The sequence below is a fragment of the Monodelphis domestica genome, chromosome 5 (genome assembly GCF_027887165.1).
Source record: "Monodelphis domestica isolate mMonDom1 chromosome 5, mMonDom1.pri, whole genome shotgun sequence".
In the NCBI taxonomy this organism is placed as follows: domain Eukaryota; kingdom Metazoa; phylum Chordata; class Mammalia; order Didelphimorphia; family Didelphidae; genus Monodelphis; species Monodelphis domestica.
This window is the reverse complement of record NC_077231.1, coordinates 268,863,951-268,888,099: the sequence shown is the minus strand read 5'-3', so window position 1 is coordinate 268,888,099 and position 24,149 is coordinate 268,863,951. Positions and strand designations below refer to the sequence as shown.

General features: G+C 37.6%; 1 protein-coding gene across 1 annotated transcript in view; it reads right to left on the bottom strand.

The window, feature by feature from the left end:
• Nucleotides 1-24,149, bottom strand: part of HACD1 (3-hydroxyacyl-CoA dehydratase 1) — a 51,373-nt gene that overhangs the window by 9,552 nt on the left and 17,672 nt on the right. The window contains exons 2-5 of the mRNA XM_056800148.1: nucleotides 13,217-13,334; nucleotides 12,996-13,014; nucleotides 12,419-12,507; nucleotides 475-596 (exon numbers count right to left, since the gene is read on the bottom strand). Of these exons, the coding sequence (XP_056656126.1) occupies nucleotides 475-596; nucleotides 12,419-12,507; nucleotides 12,996-13,014; nucleotides 13,217-13,334 (348 nt within the window). The remainder of the gene's footprint in view (nucleotides 1-474; nucleotides 597-12,418; nucleotides 12,508-12,995; nucleotides 13,015-13,216; nucleotides 13,335-24,149) is intronic.

Sequence of the window (24,149 nt, the reverse complement as noted above, 5' to 3'; positions counted from 1 at the left end):
TCCTTCTCTAGCTTGTTTTACAGATGAGGAACTGAGGTAAACAGGGTAAGTGACTTGTGCAGAGTCATACGGCTAGTAAATGGTTGAGACTGGATTTGAACTCTAGTTTTCTGACTCTTAACCTAGCACTTACTCCCCTCCACCAATTGCCATAAGGGAGCTCAGACATCATTTAGTCTGAACTCTTCATTGTATAGATGAGGAGTTTCTTAACCAGAGGAGGTGATATATATGTCTTGTCCAAAGTTATATAATATTTTTATGCTTAAGTCTGAACAATGTTCACATAGATGGAATGTTAAAATAATTTATACCATTAAATTTTAAGTCACATAGTTTTTAGAATGCAAATTGTAACATTTCTAAAATCCAGAATGGCAGAACTGACATGTAGCCCAAACTCAAAAATCTGTGCTTGGATGTTAGCTCAGCATTCATGACATAGGCATGCACAAAACTGCAAGGCATCTCCACCTGGCCCATTTAATGAAGTATGGCAAGTGGTTGAGAAGATTGAATGTGTAGAAGGAATATCGAGTAATCTCTGTCACAGTCCAGGCCACCAGAAAAAGTACCACACTGTCCTCATTCTGGATCTGCAGAATTACAAAGAATCAATAGCATCTTGGGTGATACGTTTCTTTGGGAGGAAAACTACATTTTTGATTTGAAATGATTCATTCAGAGGAATTTTAAGATGAAACAAAGTTGATACCTTATTGGAAAAGATGTACTTTAGAGAAACAGACATTGGGTTGTAAACATCTCATATACAGTAGGAAGGCAATTTTCATGCTATGTCCTATTTCCTTTAACCCCATCCCATCTACCAACTCACTCTAGACACCAACCAAGCTGTCATGGACCATTGATGCTACCTTTTGTCAACCTGGAATGGCCTGAACCCCTGACACAATGCCTCCCATATACTACTTCCTTTCCTCACCCTCAAGAGAACCATACTTAAGAAAATCAAGGGACAGAGGCTATTAAAAGATAATATTATCTAGGGGAAAACCTCCATAGGATTGTTTTTGTTTTATTATTGCCCATTATTTGCTTCTATTTTTCTCTTTTCACCACTCATATCCTAGTTAATTTCACCCCAGTAAAAGTCTCTTTTGTGTATTCCTTTTAACCATCTTATTCTAATACCTTTCCATCTTATACATGGTTATCATAGGGAAATCTTTCTTTTTCTCAAGCTTAATTTGTTTTGGGAGTTAAATAATGGCTTGAATCATGACTAAATGTAAAAGGAATGTTACTGATATCCTCAATCAAGGGAAAAGAAGTCATAAGTTTTTTAATTGAAATTAAGACAATATCAGTACCAAAATAATTTTTGAAGTACTCAGAAATTCCACTTAGAATTTCTACAAAAAAAATTAACTCTCCTTCTTTTCCTCTAATTAAAGCATTGGGATTGAAGATTTTTCTTTTCAATGAGAGAATCTGTTTCTTGTTTATCTGAGAAAAGGGGTGTGCTGGGGGAGAGGTTAATTACTAACAGGGATAGAATATAAATTGTTCAAGAGCAGGGATTTTTATTAGGGTGGTGATCTTTGTGTTCCCAATGTCTACCATAGTGTCTGGCACAGAAGATATTTAATAAATGCTGGCTGATTCATACAAAAGAAATGTTCTTTTTACATTTTCATTGCTAATATATTGTGGGTTCAACAGACTTTATGGTCTAATCTGGAAACCAAACTATCAGCTATATAATATTGTTTCTTTGTAAAAATGTGTTCTGAATTCTAAGCAAAAGTCTTCATATTAATTTTTGGAAAATAATCCATTCATAAGTTATTAAGAATTTTTTGATGGAAAGCGCTAGGTGATTAAAGAAAAAGTACACTAAAGCCTCATTCCACTAATAGAATTTGAGATTACTAAATGGGCACAGATTTACTTTTATTTAGTCAACATTTTCTTCATAAATAATATAGGCAAGCAAAGGTATATAACTTTAAGAGAACAGATTATTAAAAACCATTTCTGCACATTTGCAGGAAAGTTAAGATTAATTACAAGTAACTATCATCTATTCATTAAAGGCTATCCTTCACCTTATTCCTAGTCTTAGAACTGCTGATGTTCTAAGTATTATTTTTAGTTATTCTGACCACTGATCAATTTTCAGTGATTCTCATGGCAGATGGCCGGGTTGGCAATAGGCAGAGTCATTTCAAGTGGGTAACAGGCAGGATTTCTTCCAAACTCCACAAATATCTTCCTTCTTCTCTAAAATAGATTTTAACAATGGCATAAAAAATGGGTAAATGGGTATTCCAGATTAGTAAGGTTATTTCTTGTCAACAAACACTTATTAGGTGCATACTAAGTACTAGGCAATGTGCAAATCACTGGGGCTATGAAGCATGGCAAAATATGGTCCCTGCCCTCTAATGGGAGAAAGAATATGCACCCAGCTATGTGTTGTATACAGGAATTCATTATTCCTTTTTTAATTTAGCGGGGACCCGGAGGTCCTTTTACCATTGAGATATGTAGGGATTAACCAGCCCACAGTGACAGGAAGTAGAAACCATGGAGACAGGAAGTGAGGTAAAGTAAGGGGATAAAAGAGGGCCAGCATCAGTTGGTCAGGTGGTCAGTTGCTGACAGTTGCAGGGAAGTTGGCTGCTGGGTGTGAGTTAGTTGTTGTGGGTTGGTTGCTGGTGGTGATTCTGCCTGGTGAGCTGAGCTGAAGGGTGATCACCTGGACTTTCTCTAGGCAGTTATAGGCAGATATAGGTAGTTATAGGGTAACTAGCATAGACATTAGGAAATTTTCTTTCTCTATCTCTTTCCTATATTTCTCTCCTTTACACTCTTTTACTATCTCTATTTTAAACTAAATTGTTAATTTTAAAAAGCTGCTAGAAGTTTTATTTTCTCTGGCTTAAAGGGATAATATTAATTTACAACTATTATATTCTCATTACAACTTAAATTATTAAAGCTGCTCTCTTATTTTGTCAAAACCCTATTTTAACCCTTATATTTTGTTGTTGTCAATCATTGTTTTTCAGTCTTGCCTGACTTAAAAAAAAATAAACCCTTACCTTCCATCTTAGAATCAATACTGTGTATTGGTTCTAAGGTAGAAGACTGGTAAGGGCGACAGTGGGGGTTAAGTGACTTGCCGGGGGTCACACAGCTAGGAAGTATCTCGGGCCAGATTTGAACCCAGGACCTCTCATCTCTAGACCTGGCTCTCAATCCACTGAGCTACCCAGCTGCCCCCTTGTCTAACTCTTCATGTCCCACTTGAGGTTTTTTTTGGCAAAGGTACTGAAGTGGTTTGAAATTTCCTTCTCCAACTCATTTTTTAAGATGAGGAAACTGAGGCAAACAGGGTACAGTGACTTGTCCAACATCACACAGCTAGTAAGTACCTGAAGCCAGATTTGAACCAAGGAAAAGGAGTCCTCTTGACTTCAAATCTGGCACTATGCCACTTAGCTGCCCCATGTAAGATATCTATAAATTGGAGGCAATTTCAGAGGGAAGATAAAATATAAGATTTCAGTGGAAACTGAAGGAAGGCATTGAAGTCAAGGGGTCCAGACAAAGAAAGAAGGTATTCCAGGCATGGGGAACAAATAGTGAAAATGCAAGAAGTAAAGGGGAAAAAGGACAAGGAAGTTAGACCTATTTGGACTTAGAAAAGCATGGGAGGAAGTAAAGTACTTGGCCTTATTCATCAGTGAAGCCTAGTGGGAAGAATTAGAAGAGGACGAGATATGGGACTATTGAATTAGGTTTGCCCTCCTCTCATATTTCTGCCAATGAAGAGAAGTGAGGTACTACCTTTGGAAACACAGTTATATAGAAATCTCTGTAGTCATTCACTGGGAAGGGTCCATAATATTATGGCAGTATTCCTCAGGAGGAAAAAAGAAGATGGTAGATGGGAATCAGGGCTCTTGCCCCTGTATCACTTGCCACTGCACTCTTTCTTTTCCTCTTAAACGCTGGCTTCATTTCTGTTTCTCAGGCCTTAGTCTCTTTTGAGAACATATATTCTCTCTTTGAGAACTCTCCCTTCATTTTTTTTTTTTTAGTTTTAAACATTATTGTATTTGGTCATTTCCAAACATTATTCACTGGAAACAAAGATCATTTTCTTTTCCTCCCCGCCCCCCCTCCCACCACCTTTCCCTCTCCCATAGCCGATGCACGATTCCACTGTGTTCTTGACTCACATGTGTTCTTGACTCAAACCCATTTCCCTGTTGTTAGTATTTGCATTAGAGTGCTCATTTAGAGTCTCTCCTCAGTCATATCCCCTCAACCCCTGTAGTCAAGCAGTTGCTTTTCATTGGTGTGTTACTCCCACAGTTTATCCTCTGCTTGTGGGTAGTATTTTTTAGATCCCTGCAGATTGTTCAGGGACATTGCATTGACACTAATGGAGAAGTCCATCAGCTTCGATTGTACCACAATGAATCAGTCTCTGGTACAATGTTTTCCTGGTTCTGCTCCTTTCGCTCTGCATCACTTCCTGGAGGTTGTTCCAGTCTCCATGGAATTCCTCTACTTTATTATTCCTTTGATCACAATAGTATTCCATCACCAACCTATACCACAATTTGTTCAGCCATTCCCCAATTGAGGGGCATCCCCTCATTTTCCAATTTTTGGCCACCACAAGGAGTGCAGCTATGAATATTCTTGTACAAGTCTTTTTCCTTATTATCTCTTTGGGGTACAAACCCAGCAGTGCTATAGCTGGATCAAAGGGCAGACAGTCTTTTATCGCCCTTTGGGCATAGTTCCAAATTGCTCTCCAGAATGGCTAGATCAATTCACAACTCCACCAGCAATGAATTAGTGTCCCTACTTTGCCACATCCCCTCCAGCATTCATTACTTTCCATAGCTGTCATGTTAGCCAATCTACTAGGTATGAGGTGATACCTCAGAGTTCTTTTGATTTGCATCTCTCTGATTATAAGAGATGTAGAGCACTTTTCCATGTGCTTATTAATAGTTTTGATTTCTTTGGCTGAGAACTGCCTGTTCATGTCCCTTGCCCATTTGTCAATTGGAGAATGGCTTGATTTTTTGTACAATTGATTTAGGTCTTTGTAAATTTGAGTAATTAAACCTTTGTCAGAGGTTTTTATGAAGATTGTTTCCCAATTTGTTGCTACCCTTATTTGTTGCTACCCTTCTGATTTTGGTTACATTGGTTTTGTTTGTACAAAACCTTTTTAATTTGATGTATTCCAGATTATTTATTTTGCATTTTGTAACTCTTTCTAATTCTTGCTTGGTTTTGAAGTCTTTCCCTTCCCAAAGGTCTGACATGTATACTATTCTGTGTTCGCCTAATTTTCTTATAGTTTCCTTCTTTATGACCAAGTCATTCACCCATTTTGAATTTATCTTGGTGTAGGGTGTGAGGTGTTGATCTAAACCTAATCTTTCCCACACTGTCCTCCAATTTTCCCAGCAGTTTTTATGAAATAGTGGATTTTTGTCCCAAAGCTGGGATCTTTGGGTTTGTCATATACTGTCTTGCTGAGGTCACTTATCCCCAGTCTATTCCACTGATCCTCCTTTCTGTCTCTTAGCCAGTACCAAATTGTTTTGATGACCGCTGCTTTGTAATATAGTCTGAGATCTGGGACTGCAAGACCCCCTTCCTTTGTATTTTTTTTTCATTATTTCCCTGGATATCCTTGATCTTTTGTTCTTCCAAATGAGCTTTGTTATGGTTTTTTCTAAATCAGTAAAAAAAATTTTTGGAAGTTCCATGGGTATGGCACTAAATAGATAGATGAGTTTGGGTAGGATGGTCATTTTTATTATATTGGCTCGTCCTACCCATGAGCAGTTAATGTTCTTCCAATTGTTCAAGTCTAGTTTTATTTGTGTGGAAAGTGTTTTGTAGTTGTGTTCATATAGATCCTGTGTTTGTCTCGGGAGATAGATTCCTAAGTATTTTATTTTGTCTAAGGTAATTTTGAATGGGATTTCTCTTTCTAGTTCCTGCTGCTGAGCTGTGTTGGAATTATATAGAAAAGCTGATGACTTATGTGGGTTTATTTTGTATCCTGCAACTTTGCTAAAGTTGTTGATTATTTCGATTAGCTTTTTGGTTGAATCTCTAGGATTCTTTAAGTAGACCATCATGTCATCTGCAAAGAGCGATAATTTGGTCTCCTTGCCTATTTTAATGGCTTCAATTTCTTTTTCTTCTCTAATTGCTACTGCTAGTGTTTCTAGTACAATGTCAAATAGTAGAGGTGATAATGGGCATCCTTGTTTCACTCCTGATCTTATTGGGAATGCATCTAGTTTATCCCCACTGCAGATGATATTAGTTGATGGTTTTAGATATAAACTGTTTATTAATTTTAGGAATGACCCTTCTATTCCTATGCTTTCTAGTATTTTTAATAGGAATGGGTGTTGTATTTTATCAAATGCTTTTTCTGCGTCTATTGAGATAATCATATGATTTTTATTGGTTTGCTTGTTGATGTGGTCAATTATATGGATGGTTTTCCTAATATTGAACCAGCCTTGCATCCCTGGTATGAATTCTACTTGATCATGGTGAATGATTCTTCTGATCACTTGCTGGAGTCTTTTTGCTAGTATCCTATTTAAGATTTTTGCATCTATATTCATTAGAGAGATTGGTCTATAATTTTCTTTCTCTGTTTTTGGCCTGCCTGGCTTTGGAATTAGTACCATGTTTGTGTCATAAAAGGAGTTTGGTAGAACTCCCTCTTTGTTTATTATGTCAAATAGTTTGATAGTATTGGAGTTAGCTGTTCTTTGAATGTTTTATAGAATTCACTGGTGAATACGTCAGGCCCTGGGGATTTTTTCTTAGGAAGTTCTTTGATGGCCTGTTGGATTTCTTTTTCTGATATGGGATTATTTAAGAATTCTATTTCTTCTTCTGTTAGTCTAGGCGATTTATATTTTTGTAAATATTCATCCATATCACCTAGGTTGGTATATTTATTGCCATATAGTTGGGCAAAGTAGTTTTTAATGATTGCCTTAATTTCCTCTTCATTGGAGGTGAGATCCCCCTTTTCATCCTTGATGCTATTAATTTGCCTTTCTTCTTTCCTTTTTTAAATTAGATTAACCAGTACTTTGTCTATTTTGTCTGTTTTTTCAAAGTACCAGCTTCTAGTCTTGTTTATTAGCTCAATAGTTCTGTCACTTTCGATTTTATTAATTTCTCCCTTAATTTTTAGGATCTCTAGTTTGGTTTTCTTCTGGGGGTTTTTAATTTGTTCATTCTCAAGTTTTTTGATTTGCATTTCCAATTCCTTGATCTCTGTCCTCCCTAATTTGTTAATATATGCACTCAGGGATATGAATTTTCCTCTAAGTACTGCCTTGGCTGCATCCCATAAGGTTTGAAAGGATGTCTCGCCGTTGTCATTTTCCTCAACGAAATTATTAATTGTTTCTATTATTTCTTCTCTAACTAACCGATTTTGGAGTATCATGTTATTTAATTTCCAATTAATTTTTGATTTGGCTCTCCATGTACCCTTACCGATCAATATTTTTATTACCTTGTGATCTGAAAAGGCTGCATTTATTATTTCTGCTTTTCTGCATTTGAATGCCATGTTTCTGTGACCTAGTGTATGATCTATTTTTGTGAATGTGCCATGTGGTGCTGAAAAGAAGGTGTATTCCTTTTTGTCCCTATTTATTTTTCTCCATATGTCTATTAACTCTAATTTTTCTAAGATTTCATTCACCTCTTTTACCTCTTTCTTGTTTATTTTTTGGTTTGATTTATCTAAATTTGATAGTGGTTGGTTCAAGTCTCCCACTAATATGGTTTTACTGTCTATTTCCTCCTTCAATTCTCCTAGTTTCTCTATTAAAAATTTGGATGCTATACCATTTGGTGCATACATGTTGATTAGTGATATTTCCTCATTTTCTATACTCCCTTTTATCAGAATATATTTACCTTCCCTATCCCTTTTGAGCAGGTCTATTTTTGCTTTGGCTTTATCAGATATCATGATTGCAACTCCTGCCTTCTTTCTATCAGTTGAGGCCCAAAAGGTCTTTCTCCAACCTTTAATTCTAACCTTGTGAGTGTCAACCCTCCTCATATGTGTTTCTTGAAGACAACAAATGGTAGGGTTTTGGGTTCTAATCCAATCTGCTATTTGTCTACGTTTTATGGGTGAGTTCATCCCATTCATGTTCAAAGTTATGATTGTCATTTGTGGATTCGCTGGCATTTTGATATCTTCTCCTAGTTCTGACCTTTCTTCTTTAGCTATCTCCTTTTGAACCAGTGATTTACTTTAGGTCAGTCCCCTTAGTCCCCTCCCTTGAGATGCTTCCCTTTCTAGCCCCTCCCTTTTTATGCTCCCTTCCCCTCCCTCCTCTCCTTCCCTCCCTTTTTATACTCCCTCCCCCTCCCCCTCCTTAATTTTCCTTTCTTTCTTGCCCTAATGGATAGGATAGAATTCAGGATCCCACTGGATCTAGATGTTCTTCTCTCTCAGATTTGATTTCACTGAGAGTAAGGTTTAAGTAATTCCACTTCACACTCTCTTCCTCTCCTTCTCATACGAGCGTTCTCCCCCTCCCCTTCCCATGTGTATCTTTATATGGGAAAGATTATTCTATTAAGTCCCCCCCTATTTCTTGAAGTAAATCTTAGTGTTATCGATGGTTCCCCCCTCCCTTTTCCTTTCTTTGCCCCCACTTTCCCCAAATCTTCTTAATGCCCCAATCTTTCCCTATGCATGTTTCTTCTAACTACTCTTATGATGCTACAATTTTTGAGAGTTACACAAAACATTTTCCCCACATATTAATATATATAATTTGATGTAAATGTAGTCCTTATAGAAGAGAGTTTGATTTAAAGAAAAAGATAAGATTTATCTCCTTTTCCCTTTCTTTCATATTTACCTTTTCATGTTTCTTTTGCTTTCTGTGCTTGGATATCAAATTTTCCACTAAGTTCTGGTCTTTTCTTAGCAAATTCTTGGAAATCTTCTATTTTGTTGAATGCCCATACTTTCCCCTGGAAGTATATAGTCAGTTTTGCTGGGTAGTTGATTCTTAGTTGGAGATCCAGCTCTCTTGCTTTTCTAAATATCATGTTCCATGCTTTGCGGTCTCTTAGCGTGTTAGCCGCTAAGTAGTGTGTGATCCTTATGGGAGCCCCCTTATATCTGAAGCTCTTCTTCTTGGCTTCTTGTAGGATTTTCTCCTTTTCTTGGAAGCTCTTGAATTTGGCAATTACATTCCTAGGGGTTGTCTTTTGGGGATTTAGTATAGAGGATGTTCTATGAACCCTTTCAATTTCTATTTTCCCCCCTTGCTCCAGAACGTGGGGGCAATTTTCTTTTATAATCTCCTGTAGAATAACATCTCTGGTTTTTCTGGGACACCAATAATTCAGAGGTTGTCTCTTCTCCCTCTGTTTTCCAAATCTGTGACCTTCTCAGTGAGATATTTTATGTTTTCTTCTAATTCATTAATTTTTTGGGTTTGCTTTATTGATTCTTGCTGTTTTTTTATCTCACTTTCTTTGAGTTGCTTAATTCTGGTCGTTAGGGACTGGTTTTGCTTTGTCTGCCCTTCTATTGGATGCTTCGAGCTCTTTTTCCAATTGAGTAGTCTTATCTGTCAGACTGCTGATCTCTTTCTCCCATTTTTCTTTCCAGGTTTCCATCTTTTGGATAAGTTCTAGTTTGAGATCTTCCAGAGTTTGTTGATAGTTTCCATTTTGGGAGGCATGTTCTGATTTTTTTTTTAATTTCCTCCTCATTCTCTTCTTTTCCTTGGGTACTTCCACCATAAAAGCTTTCAATAGTCACCTTTTCCCCTTTCTTCCTGGAGGCTTGATTTTGGGCCATATGAGCCATCCCTTTGGTGGTTTTATTCCCCTTTCCTTTTTGGTCTGGGGTCTGGGTGATATGGGCGGGTTTTCTGTGAATTTACGTTGCCTCAGACTAGTTCTTCCCAGCCTCCGAGGTTTCTTAGAGCGCTGGGGCCCTGATCACAGCCAAACTGCCCAGGTGTTCAGCTCCGCCCAGATAATCAGCGTGTGGTCTGCCCCTGGTGTTTAGCTGTGCCCAGATGTTCAGCGCAACTGCCCCAAGTACAGCTCTGCGGACCCCTGTGCTCAGCGCTGGGTTCTCCCGTGAAACCGCCCTGAGAGGTTTTTTCCTGGCAGTCCCCAGATCCCAAGGACCCTGGAGTGCCCCCCCCCCCCCAGACAGAGACGTTCCCCACTCACTCGCTGTACCGGTGAGCGCTCAGGTAGCTCACTCTGGTTTGGTGGGGGAGGTGGGGTAGGGGAAGGGTGGCTCAGTTCACATTTCTGTGCAAGCTCTCCTCCTTCTTATTATAGTGTGGAAATGTTCAAACCTCACGTACCTTCGCCTCTGTGGGGTACTGGGGAGTACTGGGGTGTCCTTCTGTTCCTCCAAAGGTGATTTTTATGCTCCTTTGATGTAGTCTATTTCGTTTGGTGCAGGGGAGAGGAAGCGTGTGGCGTCTAGATTGCAGCCATGATTACCCGGAAGTCCTCTCCCTTCATTTTTGCTGACATTTTGTACCACTGTTAATGTTTCTTACTAATGATGTCCCAGCCTTCCCTGTTTCCTGACCAGCAATCTTGCCTCTCTTGAGATATATCTACCCAAGGGCTGCTTTTCTATTTGGTGAATCCATGGCCCAGAACTCCTTTTAATGAGGGGCTCCTCTCTCTGGACTTCACCTCCTGGCCAGCAGCTTTGCCCCAGTATCGATACCCTCCTCTTCTCCTTTCCTGCACTCCTTTAGAGCTGTCTTTTCCTATTAGGAATGAAAGCTCCTTGACTGGCTTGCTTGCTTGCGTTGGTATCCCTAGCAGTTAACATAGGGCCTGTCACATACTTAACAATTAATAATAGTATTATTGGAAAAATTGTATTACTTAAAGATTTACTCCTATACTCAATGTGTACAAGATGCTACCTATATGGTGGTGACTGGTCAAAAGACCAACTCAATTGATCAATCTGACTAAAGGATACAGTCAGATCAATCAAAGGTATTGATTCATAGAAAGGTATGCAAGGGATGTAAATGCCTCTTCCCAAGTAGACTGAAGGCCAAGGATCTCTTCCAAGAAGAAAAGAAAAAGGTAAGAGTTCATCTTCTGGTAAAAAGAAAGCTTGTGAAATATTGAAACAATAAGCAAAAACCCAGGGAAGTATATCCCCATGTAGGCAAAAGATCATGGATCTGTGTGAAGTGGAAAGAGAACCAGAGATCTTTTCCCAAGGACTTTGAAGGCCTTCAAGTCTTCCCTGAAGGTATAAGTTTATATTGGCCAATAATGGGCATATTTTTTGTCCTCTCCATCCACAATCCCTGCTACAGCTTACTCCAGTGTACACAGGCCACTAAGTTCAGTTCTATGTCCTCACACCCATGAACATTCTGTTCTGAGGACATATTCCTAGTTTTTGTTTTTCAAATCAAACAAAGTTAACAAGGATTTATTAAGCACCTACTATGTGCCAAAAACTTTGCTAAGCCCTAGGGATACAAAGAAAAGCAAAAGATAGGCTTCACTTCCAAAGTGTTCTTAGTCTGATAGAATCTCTTTTTTTCTTAACTATTCTCTGATCCCATCTTTCTAATTTTTTTGCTAAATCTCTTCTAACACCTCAGTCCTTTGATTAACCAGTCACATTTTCTTTTTATGTCTTGAAATACTCTGTGCTGTTATTAAAAGTGAAAACAGTTTATTATAGGTAACAAATTCAAAGAAAATATAATTTCTAAGCCATTGTTATTAGTCTTGGGCATCAAATTGTAGAAAACACCTTGATAAGCTGGAGAGGGTCCAGTGAAGAGCAGCTGAAGTGGAAGAAAGGATCTAGAACCCAGGCCATGTGAAGATCCACTGAAACAACTGTGAATGTTTAAATTGGTGATGGGAAGACTCAGAGGGGATTTGATGGCCATCTTCAAGTTCTTGAGAATCTGTCCTGTGGCCAAGATATTTGACTCAGTGTTTGGCCCAGGAACAAGGGGTTAAAAGCAGTGGGTAGAAGTTGCAAAGGGGCCAATTTGATAACGGTCAACATCATCCAAAGGTGGAATTTGCCATTGGAGGTGGTGTGTAGCCCCTTACTTTTGACCTTCCAAGACTGATCATCATACAGATTATTTTATAGGTATGATTTGGACTAAATAGCTGCTGAGGTCTTTTCCAACTCTGTAATTTGGTGAACACTGTCAGTTAATATTAAACCAATATTCAGGAGTTCCCCTACAATCTCTAACCCAAACCCTGTTTCAGTCTGTCAAGCAATACTTCAACTTCTTAAAATATACTAACATTTCATATTATACATTCTACAAATTATTATAGAATAGACTCACATACTTACTGGTTTTATACTGTGGGTGATGAGCCAAACCATAAAGATTCTTGAACTCACTTGGACCCCAGTCACAAGTACAGAAGTAGGTACAATTCCTTAAAGAGAAAAAAAGTAGTTAACAATCTCCTTTAATGAAAAATTTAATTAAACATAGCTGGATCTAGTTTAAGAATTTGTTGTTGATGAGTCATTTTCAGTTGTGTCAGACTCTTCATGACCCTATCTAGGGTTTTCTTAGTAAAGACACCAGAGTAGTTTGCCATTTTCTTTTCCAACCCATTCTATAAATGAGGAAACTGAGGCCAACAGGGTTAAATGACTTGCACAGGGACACACAGCTAGTAAGTTTTGGAGGCTGGGCTTAAGGGAAGATGAATGAGTCTTCCTGACTCCAAGTCCAGTGTTCTGAACACTATACCACCTTGGTTCAAATCCCATCTTAATCACTTCCTACTAGTGTGATTATGGGCATTTAACTTCTTTAGGCCTTATAGATGAAATCAAGGGGCAGGATAGTAGGATAACCTTTAAAGTTCATTTCAGCTCAAAGACTGTGGAAGTACAAATAAAAGCAGAAACTCACCAATTAAACAGTGGAATATCTGTGAACAAATGAAGAAAAAAAGCAATTACATAATTTGAAAGTTGTTTTGAATCTGCAACATAAAAAGTGACAAAGCTATTGCAAGAAGAATAATAGGTGAGGTTTTATCATCACAATAAGATCTGGTTTTCTAATCAAATAAAATTTTCATATAAATAAAACAAGAGAAATGAAGCAAGATGTAGAGATTAAAAGTTTACCTCCAGCAATGCAAATGTCTGGAAAAATTTGAGCGTCTTCTGAATACTTTTGTATAAACCCTTGTGTGTTCCTTTCTCCATATAAAATCTCACCATGGCAATGGCTAGTACCAGCCACCTAGATGAAATCAAATGTGTTATGAGAAACACTGAAATGAGCATTCCTGAATCTCCTCTAGTAATGCAAATACATAAATGTTCAAATGCTTAATGCTTATGGGACCGCAAACATGAGACAACCTGATTTGCATGGTCAAAGGAAAATTACAGGTGCAGTTGGGCAAATCTGAACTGAATCTCACTTTTGGCACTTAACTGTTATAAGCCTCAGCTTCTTTACCTATAAAATGAGGATAAAATGAGGAATATTTTAGGAAAAAAAATTTTAAGTTTAAAATTTTAAAATTATTATTTGGAGTTGGAATACTTTATTCAAATAAAATAATATATACAAAGTATTTTATAAACCTGAATGAGATAAATGAATACAAATTACTATTATTGGTTGTTTATGCTATATTTTTGGTTCCTTTTATAAACTCCTGGTGGAAATATTAGTCATTAATACATATTTCCGACCCTCAATGACATGAAAAGAATACATTAAAAACCAATCAACGGGGGCAGCTAGGTGGTTCAGTGATTTGAGAACCACACCTAGAGAATGGGAGGTTCTAGATTCAAAAGTGGCACCAGACACTTCCTAGCTGAGTGACTCTGGGAAAGTCACATAACCCCACTGCCTATCTCTTACCACTCTTCTGCCCTAGAGCCAATATACTATATTGATTCTAAGTCAAAAGGTAAGGTTTGTTTTTTTTTTTTTTTAAAGACCAATCAGCAAGCATTTATTATGTACCAACTAAATATATACTAAACTCTGTGTGGTAGGTGCTGGGAATGCAAAGACAGGGTAATAACATGTACACATAAGGTATTGTTCAATAGTTTTTCACTCGTGTTCAACTCTGTGATCCCATTTGGGGCTTTCTTGGCAAAGATACTAGAGTGGTTTTCCATTTTCTCCTCCAGCTCATTTTACAGGTGAGGAAACTGAGGTAAACAGGGTTAAGTGACTTGCCCAGAGTCATACAGGCATAAGAATTTGAGGCTGAATTTGAACACAGAAAAATAACACTTTCTGATTCCAAGTCCAGTGCTCTACCTACTGTGCCACCTAGCTACCGCACACATATAAGTAAATATAAACTATTTACAAAGTAAATATAAGGTAATGGTTGGGAAAGGGGAGGCATTGGCAGCTGGAGGGAATGAGGAAGGATCTGATGGAGCAGTGGCATGTTGAATTTTCAGGGGAGATAGAGAAGTGATTATGAGAAAGAGCCTTCTAAGCATGGGATGGGATGGGATGGGAGGGCCTGGGCTGGATGTATATAGATCTTGGAGTCATGTGTATCAGGAAATGACAACTGAACCAGCTTGATAACTGATGAGATTTCTAAAAGACTGTCTAGAGCAGAGAGCTGAGGACAAAGCCTTGGAGTACACACATGCTTAGGAATGTAAGAAATGCAGGATGTGGGTGATCCACAAAGGAGATCTAAGAAGGATTGGTCAGACAGATCAGAGAATCAAGGAAGAATGGCATTATGGAAACCCACGGGAGAATAAATATTTGGGAGGAGATGGTAGTTAACTGTATTAAATGCTACAGAGGTCAAAAATGAGGAAGCCTGAGAAAAGGTAACTGGGTTTGGCAATGAAGAGACCACTGAGTGATGACTGAGGTCAGTGCAAGGAGTAAAGTAGTGACTGAAGAGGAAAAGGGAAGAATGTAGACAACTTTTTCTTTTCCTTTGTTTTATTTGACTTTATTTCTTTACCCAAGATGCTGGGTAAACAGTCAATTAATAAAGCATTTATTAATTGCCTAAAATGCATCATAGGGACAAAAATTCCTTTCATTCAAGGAATTCAGAGGCAATAGATAGCTACTTCTCAGAATCTGGCAGAATTTGGGATTATAGTTTGGGGAGAGCTAAATGAAGAGTTTTTGAGAACTCGGGAGAGCAGAGGATTTTATTTTTGGCAGCAAAGAATGAGAAAACAGACCAACTACAGCAAAAATCCAAAATTAGGTCTATTATTTGTTAACTCAGGAAATTAGATGATCCCAAAGGCCTTAAAGACGTGAATATGGTTCCTACTGTCAACATGGAAATATAGAGATCCCCAGTTTATTTAGTTTGACTGTAGAAACCCCAGGTTTTGACCTAGTCACAGGAGAGGTTTCCTCCCGAGGGAAGGTCCCTCTTCACCAGACAGTGAACTTCCTGGTAGTTTGGGTGGGAACAGCTAATCCCATCCAATATTAAGCATCCCTTTTGTCCCAATGGTTTCTCCCCTTAGGCTAAGGTCCATGACCAAGGTGACCCATCCCTGGGCTGAGTCTTTCCCTTTTGTGTCCTTTGTAGAGCCCCAGCCCCTCACTATTATTCCTGTCTGGAACTCCTCATTTTCCTTTCTCACCATTGTAAAGTCAATCAACTGTCCCTCTAATCCTAAAGCCCCCAGGTCATCTAGAGTGGTATATATAGGTTCCCCAAGTTCTTTTGTTCCTTGGAGTCCATTCTGAGTTGATGGCACTCCCAGGGGCTAGTGATTAGGGCATCTTGACTCTGTGCAGTCTTGGAAAGCAGCTCTGTTGTCATATTAGTAGCGCTAACCCCTTTTCCCTTGATTAAAGAGTGATTTTTGACTATTTAATAGTTCTGTGTTTTTTCTAGTTGACACTACATAAAAAATCTGTAATGATTAAAAAGATAGACCAAAGTGGAAAAGTCAAAGTCCAGTACAAAATGGAAGGTATTGAATGAAAATAATTAGAATATATTTTAGTGCTCACTAAAAAAATCAAATGCTATACTAGTTTTAGGAAACAGTCATTTCATCAGGCCTTTGCTTTCAAGGACTTTTTACTGTTGTTAAAGAGCAACTTGTTGGTGTTCATCAAAAAGTTAATTGCCTTTGGAATGAAATATCATAGGCTTGTGGCATAGAGCCTTGAGCCAAAATGATCTGGATCCTATGGATATATCCAAGATCCATGACCCTTGACAAGTTACTTAAATTCTCTGTGCTAGAGTAGCTCTTGTATTAGAAATGATACTGTTTTAGGATGAAAGTTGAGAGATATGATTAAACTTTTTCTTTCAGGTCTCAACTACAACTTGATGTTAAAGTCAGTGTTAACAAACTCATCCAATGTGAATCTATGTTTCTCTAGAATCCTAGGTGTTTGTGTCTGTACTAAGTATGAAGTTGGAGTTTTATGCTACAAGTTTAGATTATTCTCAGTCATTTCCAATTTTTTCTTTTAGGTCCTGAACTTGTTTACTTTGTTCTGAATTACTACCAAAGAAGTAAGTTGCTGTCTCACGCAGTTCTATTAGGCCATCCAAGTCATATTTAGGGAAATAGCGTTTGAAAAAACTTTTCAAATTAGGTGTGCAACCCCTTAAAAATTGCCTATGGACATGGCTAGCATATTCTTCACTATCAGCTTCTATTCCCAAAATTGAATCTGTCATCTCTGACAGATGGTCTATGTATGTGGCAGGATGTTCCCCTTTATTCTTGATCTTGTCAAACCTAGCCTATGCATTTGATTTTGAACAGCATTGTTTTATGGCCTGAAGCAAATCCTCCCTGCATTTTCTTAGGTAGGATATGCTAGTAGGGTTAGCAAAGTCCATATCTACCCTTTGTTACACAGTTGGCCAGCTAGTCAAATTGCTATCAGATCTTGTCTTCTCCAGGAATTGTCTTTGTGGGGGCTAAATAACTCAGAGAGGAGAAACCCCACATCTTCAAAATCAGGATCAAAAATCCTGAAAGCATGTTTCAACTCCTTTTGAGATTTGAAAGGATTTTCTACAAATTTTGGGAAACATCTCTTTATGGATTCAAGTTCCTGTGAGGTGAATTGTCTATGGATTTTGGAATGTAATACAGTCTCTACCGGGGGAAGGAAGAGAGAGGGTTTACCATGAAGATATTACTTCATAATTTCGGATATCTCACATGTCATCAGTGACGATACATATACAGATGACAGAATAGCCCAAGAAGAAAGCAATATCAGTCCTTGTGCATGTAAGCCTGCTGAGAACAAAGGAAAGCCTGGAGAATACTTGCCACCAGAATACAGTAGAGAGAGATCTGCACATGTTGAATGATAAGAGATTAGTACCTCTGAAGATATGCAGCCAGTAATAGACAAAAAAAAAAAGGAAAACCTCGCATTTGAAAGAGTAGCAGCCACAAAGAAAAAAAAAAGCCTCAATATAAAATAGTCCCTGCCTGAAACAGTAACAAAATGAAAAGAACTGTCTCCAAGAACTACATACAGTAACCATCCAAGAAACAATAGCAGTAACCATATGGTAAACCTCTTTGATGAAAAAAAAATGAAATCATTATTCTTACCAAAGTCTTGAAAACTTATGCATAATGCTCACACCCATCTATGTAAAACACCTGTACACCTTACCTGCAGGCACGAAGATGTTCAAATGCCAAAAGCTTACCCCCTTACACGAAGAAAACACATATAATCTTACTTCCACACACATAAAATTGATAAATTCTGTTACTCAAGAAGATTCCATATTACTTCCATGCAAAAGTAAATTTTCACTCTTACTTACACACACATATTAAACTCACTTGCACACAATTGTTCATGTATTCCTGGCTCGTGATTATTGCTGTGGATCCTGATTTGAAGAACACAAGTCTTCAATCAAGTGACAGAAGATGGAAGAATGATATGTTGACCAGAGAGGAAGGAAGAGTTTCTACATGCAACATGAATGGACATGGAAGGACTTTGGAACTTTGAATTTTGAAACTTTGGCCATGAAGATATGTAAGGATGCATCATACATGTAAACACCACATCTGTGCATGCACATTCTAAATAGTAATACATAGCAAAGTAAGATATCCTCATGGACTGGGTAAGTATACAATGTGCATAGTTGCATAACATAAAGACATTGATGAAAATTTCTATGAAAAATTCAAACAGATGGAAATATTTCTTTTCTGTATGAGTTTGCACAGAAATTTAGAATGATGTACATATGTAAAATGTGTATGGACACATGTATTTACTAAGTTACTAACGGGCTAACTTTTTAAAATAAGTTCATTAATATTCTAACTACTAACAATAGTGATAGCTGTAAGATTTAAAACAAGTTGAAGGCCTTAAACTGTAACAGTTAAAAGAGTGGGAGCCATAAACTGTTATAATTAAAATGGTTGATGTTGTAAGCTGTAGTGAGTTAAAATGGTGGAAGATATAAATTGTGATAGATATAAGAGAGGGTGAGTAAATTTGACCGCAGAAAATATGTTTCACTACAGTGTCTTGGTTTTTAAATCAACTATTAGGTGGTCGCTAGGGAATATATTCCCAAATCATGAATATGCCCAAGTCAATTGGGTTTTATAGAGAATTTAATTAATAATACAATGAGGAATTAAAGAAAAGGAGAAGGAGAGAGAAAAGGAATTAATGAGAAAAGAATAGGTTGGCCCAGGGCAGGCCTGGCCAACCCAGGCCTAAGCCTCAAGAGAGAAACCAGTCAGTTATCACTCACCATAAGATTGTCCAAGTAAGGGATTCAGAGGGACAGAGTCTCCCAAGAGGGAGTTCCAGCCAGAGTCAGCCTCCCTTGAGAGACCTCCTTAGAGAATTCCTCCAAGAGTTCCTTCTCAAGCGATCTCCAAAAGAATCTCCTTCAAAGCCTTCAAAAGCCTCCTCCAAAAGGATCTATCTCCAAGGAATCTATCTCCAAGCCTCTCCAAGCCTCCAAGGATCCCTTGCTCAAGAGATTCCTTTTCTTATATAGGAGGTTTTTTTCCTATGTCACCTCCCCTAAGTTCTTCCATCTACTAATCACCGTAGATGTTTTCTAAAAGACAGCCCATCTGAATTCCTGCTAAGTCGACTAACCTCCTCAGTAAGTCTGAACCAGAGAAAATGCTGTTGTGTTGACTAATCCCCTCAGTAAGTCTGAACCAGAGAAAACACAGCTGAGTTGACTAATCTCATTAAGAAAAACCTTGCCCGACCCTTTTAGGTACTTAGCATCCCATTGTATCAATTCTAAAAAACAGGCATGGCTCAAAGAACTCCTTGCCTTATTATAAGCATGAGTCCAAGTACTTTCATTGTTTAGCAAGGAGTTTTCTCCCCTAAAGCAGTCTTAAGTACTGGTGGAGTAGAGGTCCTCCCATAGCAAGGAGTTTTCTCCCCTAAAGCAGTCTTAAGTACGGGTAGAGTAGAGGTCCTCCCATTTCTGATCCTGGCGAGTTCTCACATCAAAATGGGGAATTTGTTCCAATGGAGGATTCCTCAATGTGGAAATTTTTAACATTCACAAGTCTAAGAAATTTCAAGATTTACAATCTCCCCTGATGATCATTGGGAGACTAGTCTCCCCATTGATCATTTAACATAATCAATTTGTAATCCTAAATGCATTTCTAACTATAGATATACACAATATTCAAATTTCTAAGAGGAATTAGAATAGTGAGAGAGGAAATAGAAAAGAAAAGAAAGCAAAACCAATGTTTTGCTAGGCGCATTGACAGAAAGCCAAATTAGGGACAGTCCCTTTTGGCAAAAATGTGTACATTTACAATAAATGTTCAATCAAAGTTCAGTTCAATCAATTATATCCAAAGTTCATTCTTGATCTTCTTGATGAAGTGTAGGTTTTCCAGCATCTTTCTGCAACAGTTCATTCTCTGGATATAAAAGTTTCAAGCTTCTTTCTTGAAGATCTTTTCTCAAACAAAATCAAAATCTTGAATTTTTATAAATGTATAATCTTAAATAAAAAAATCAAAATTCTTGAATTTTTATAAAAATACAATCTCAAACAAAAAAATTCAAAAATTCTTAGATTTTAAATTAAAATACAATCCCCCCCTGAAGTAGGTGTTAAAAAAAAACATCAAGTTTAGCTCAGAATGCAATGTTCAGTTATGGGGGTGTATGAGTCAATTATCAAAAGAAAAGAAAAAACAATCAAAAACATAAGGAAAAAAATTCAAAATAGGCCCTGGTCCAATATATAGGTCCAATATAAAGTAATTTCTATCCCACAAGTATGTAGGACAGAATGCAGTAATATTTCACTTAGTCATTTGTAGCCAAGACTACCAGAAGTTGCCATAATATAAGAAGAGAAGAATTAGAATTCTATTTTGATAGGGAAATGTCATTCTCTCATCTGACTTTTTTGTCATTCTCAGGGATATAGGGAGCCAGCATGATAGTCAAACTTTGTACTTGTATGAGTACTTCGCAGAGAGTGTAGATACAAGGAAGTCCTATGACTTAACGTATGTCAAGCGTCGCAACCTCGAGTCTTACATTAGTATTTCATGTGTGCTCTTTTTGGCACTATTCAGGTTAAGTCTGTGCTCCTTGTTTTTTATTCCTTTTTCTGGAATCATACATAAACATTAATCACAGTCCTATAATATTTTATCAATAAATGGCAGGTTCCCATAGTTTAAAGCTTTTAGGTATATATTAATATTATAGCAAGAATATATATTAACTTCTATTACTGCAGGAAAAAATAATATTAATTATGTATGCCTTCAGTACAAAAATGAGAAAAAATCAAATATTCTAATCAAAATAAAGAAAAGAAATAATAAAAATAAGGAAAAAATCAGTAATTCAATGTGTTCTCGAAAAACAGCATCCATTTGTCTATGGATTATTATCTCTAATTTATATGATAGGATACAGTCAATCAGTCTCAGCACAAGATGCTTTCTTTACATGTGAGCAGTGAATCCAAGAGTCCTTTTCTCCAATCTTTATAGATGTGGGAGTAGTTAACAATATTTGGAATGGTCCTTCCCACGAAGGCTGAGTTGCTCCAGTTCGCTTGAAATTCTTAATATAAACTTTATCTCCTGGATTCAGGTCATGCAGAGAAAAGTCTAGTGGTCCAGCTTGTCCTGCAGCTCTGGATTCATGAAGTTCACGTAGTTTGTGCTATAACTCCAGTATATAGGAAGCAATAGTAGTATCTCCCCCTAATAGTGATGTATATGCAGGGGAAAAAGGTTTAGCCTGTATAGGTGGATGTCCAAAAAGCATCTCCAATGGTGAGATATGTAAGTCTCCTCTAGGCCTGCTTCTAAGATAAAATAGGGCCAGAGGGAGAATTTCAGGCCATTTTAAATGGGTCTCAGTGCATAATTTTCCAATTATAGTTTTAAGTTCTTTGTTCATTCTTTCCAACTATTTGGAGAGGAGAAAAAAAACTGAAAAAGGTTAATTAATATCAACAAAATCAATACAATCTAAGAAGAATCATCTTCATTATATTGGGAAGTTCCTTGGGCACCCTCCTGAAGGGCACCACCTTGAGGTTCATTAGCGCCTCGAGTATGTTTTGGACAAGCTCCATTTCTTATATTTTGTTGTTGGGTATTATCATTATAATTTTCTTCATTTGGAGCATTGTCATTATTTTCCCAGTTCCTATTTCTATAATTCTGGTTTTTAAACTTCTTAGTTCTATATTCATTATAGTTATTTCCATAATCATTATTATAATTCCTAGAATTTCTAGAATTCTGGTTTCTATGACCATTATCATTATTATAGTTGTTCTGGTTTCTATGACCATTATCATCATTTCTATAGTTGTTACTTCTAAAATTGTTATTAAACTGTGTATTTCTTCCAATCATCTTAAGAAAGGTTCTTCATTCCATCATTTTGTGGCCCTTCTTCTCACAGAAGTGGCAAGTTATTGATTTATTTGTGAATTCCCGCAAAGGGGCTATAGTCTCTCCCTTATTTTTCAATTGTCTCCTTAACATTTCAATTTCCTTCTTTAAATCTTCCACTGATGTATCATCTTCCTCAGGTCTTTTTACACGACCTTTATAAACATAGGTTGCTACTCTCCTTAGTTCATCGAGGTCCATAGAGTCCCAATTAGGACAGCTAGTTCTAAAGTAGTCTTTTACCACTGAATAACAATTCTTAACCAATTGCCTATGTATTTGTCTAATGTCTCTTTCTCTGGATAAATCAAGGTCCATATATATATTCCCTACGTCAATAAGTCTGTCCATAAACTGGGAGGGTGTTTCATCAATATGTTGTCGGGTTTTTTCAAATTTTGACCATTTTTCAGGTCTATCAGAGCAAGATCTCATGGCTGTCAATAATGCTTCTCTGGCCTGGTTTAGTTTTGTGTAATCTAATTCAACATTGGGGTTCCAATGTGGATCTTCAGTTGGCCAATAATGTCCTCTTCTACTTCGTTTTTGATTAGCCAGAGAGACGATATTATTTTTCTCTCTCTTTGTTAATAATTCTTCTAATATATTCTCAACATCCAACCAAGTGGGGTCAAAAGTTCTGAATATGTTCTCTAATTTTTTTATAATTAATATTGGTTCGTCCTCAAATGATGGTATATCTTCCTTCAATTTTTTTAAATCCTCAGGGCTAAAAGGTGTATGATGTCTTACAGATACCAAGTTTCCATTTTTATTAAAAGTGGGTACTTCCCTTAAAGGAAATAAGCTATCTATCCTGTTATCATAATAAACCCTTTACCTGAGAAAGAAAGCTAGATTATTTTATAGTCCACTCAGAGGGGAGGGAAGAAGCCAAAAGGCTTCCAGAAGTGGGCAGTTAAGGGAGGGAGTGAGGAAGGAAGAGGGTAGGAAATAGATTGATCCATTAGCCATCAGTAGGGATCAGTAGGCAAACCCCAGAGCATTCCCCAGTATCAGTATCTCTCAAAGTACTTCTATCTCCATTGCAAATTAGCAAGTGTGTCCCCATACTTAATAGCAGCTCTCTCTAGTCTAAAGCCAGAGTACATTAGTCACTGCAGCGACAAGAAATAGTTTCCACAGATTAACATTTCTATTTCAATAGTTTGGTGACCTCTATGGACAGATTCACCTGCAGACACAGTGTCCTTGTCACCTTCATTTCCCTTAACAGTGGCTTTAGCTGTTATTTCTTCAGGGACACTATCAGCCTGTCCATTGTCCTTGCCAATAACCTGATCTAGCCCTTTCTCCTTAATCAATTGCTCAAACACAGCCTTAATCATGCTTTCCAGGTTGTTATCAATAGCCAGTATCTTTTTTGCCTTAAGGGGAATCACAAATCTAAAAATCTTCTTTACTTGGGTTAGAGTCTGCAGGACAGCCATTAAAAGCACATACACTTGAGCCAGGACCTGCCAGAATATAGGGTCAGTTTGGAATGGCAACTGCAAAACAGAACTTGTTATGTTGCCTACATAATCAATAGATTCCATGATCATATGGGTCATTCTGCTGTACAGTATGTTTATAGACCCAGAAACAAGCAATTATAGACACAATCACAGTTCCACGAATCAATTGTTTGAACATCTTTCCTCTTTTCTACTCTGCCTTTCAAAGGATTGTGAGGTTCAGTCAATCTTCGAGGTGCCAATTGTATTAGAAATGATACTGTGGGAGATAGTCTGAAGATATTTCTAGTAGTAATAAATGAGATACTCTGACTGACTAGAGAGATACTAGGGGAAACCTGAGGGTGCCTGGTTATAATGGAGATAGAGATACTTCTGAGAGATAGAGAGATACTACTAGAGGGGATACTCTGGGGTTGCCTATTGATCACTACTGATGGCTAATAGATCAAGATATTTCCTACCATCCACCCTTCACCTCCTAGTTTTCCACTCATGCCCTCCTGCCTCCCTTCCCCTCCCTTGTTAGTCCCCTTGTTAGTCAGCCACCTTTCTATGTAACTCAAAGGTGAACTGTGAGGTTTAGAGAAGATACTTTCCCCCTCTTTCTCAGGTAAGGAGATTTATTGGGAAAAATAGTACAAGGATGGAAATTG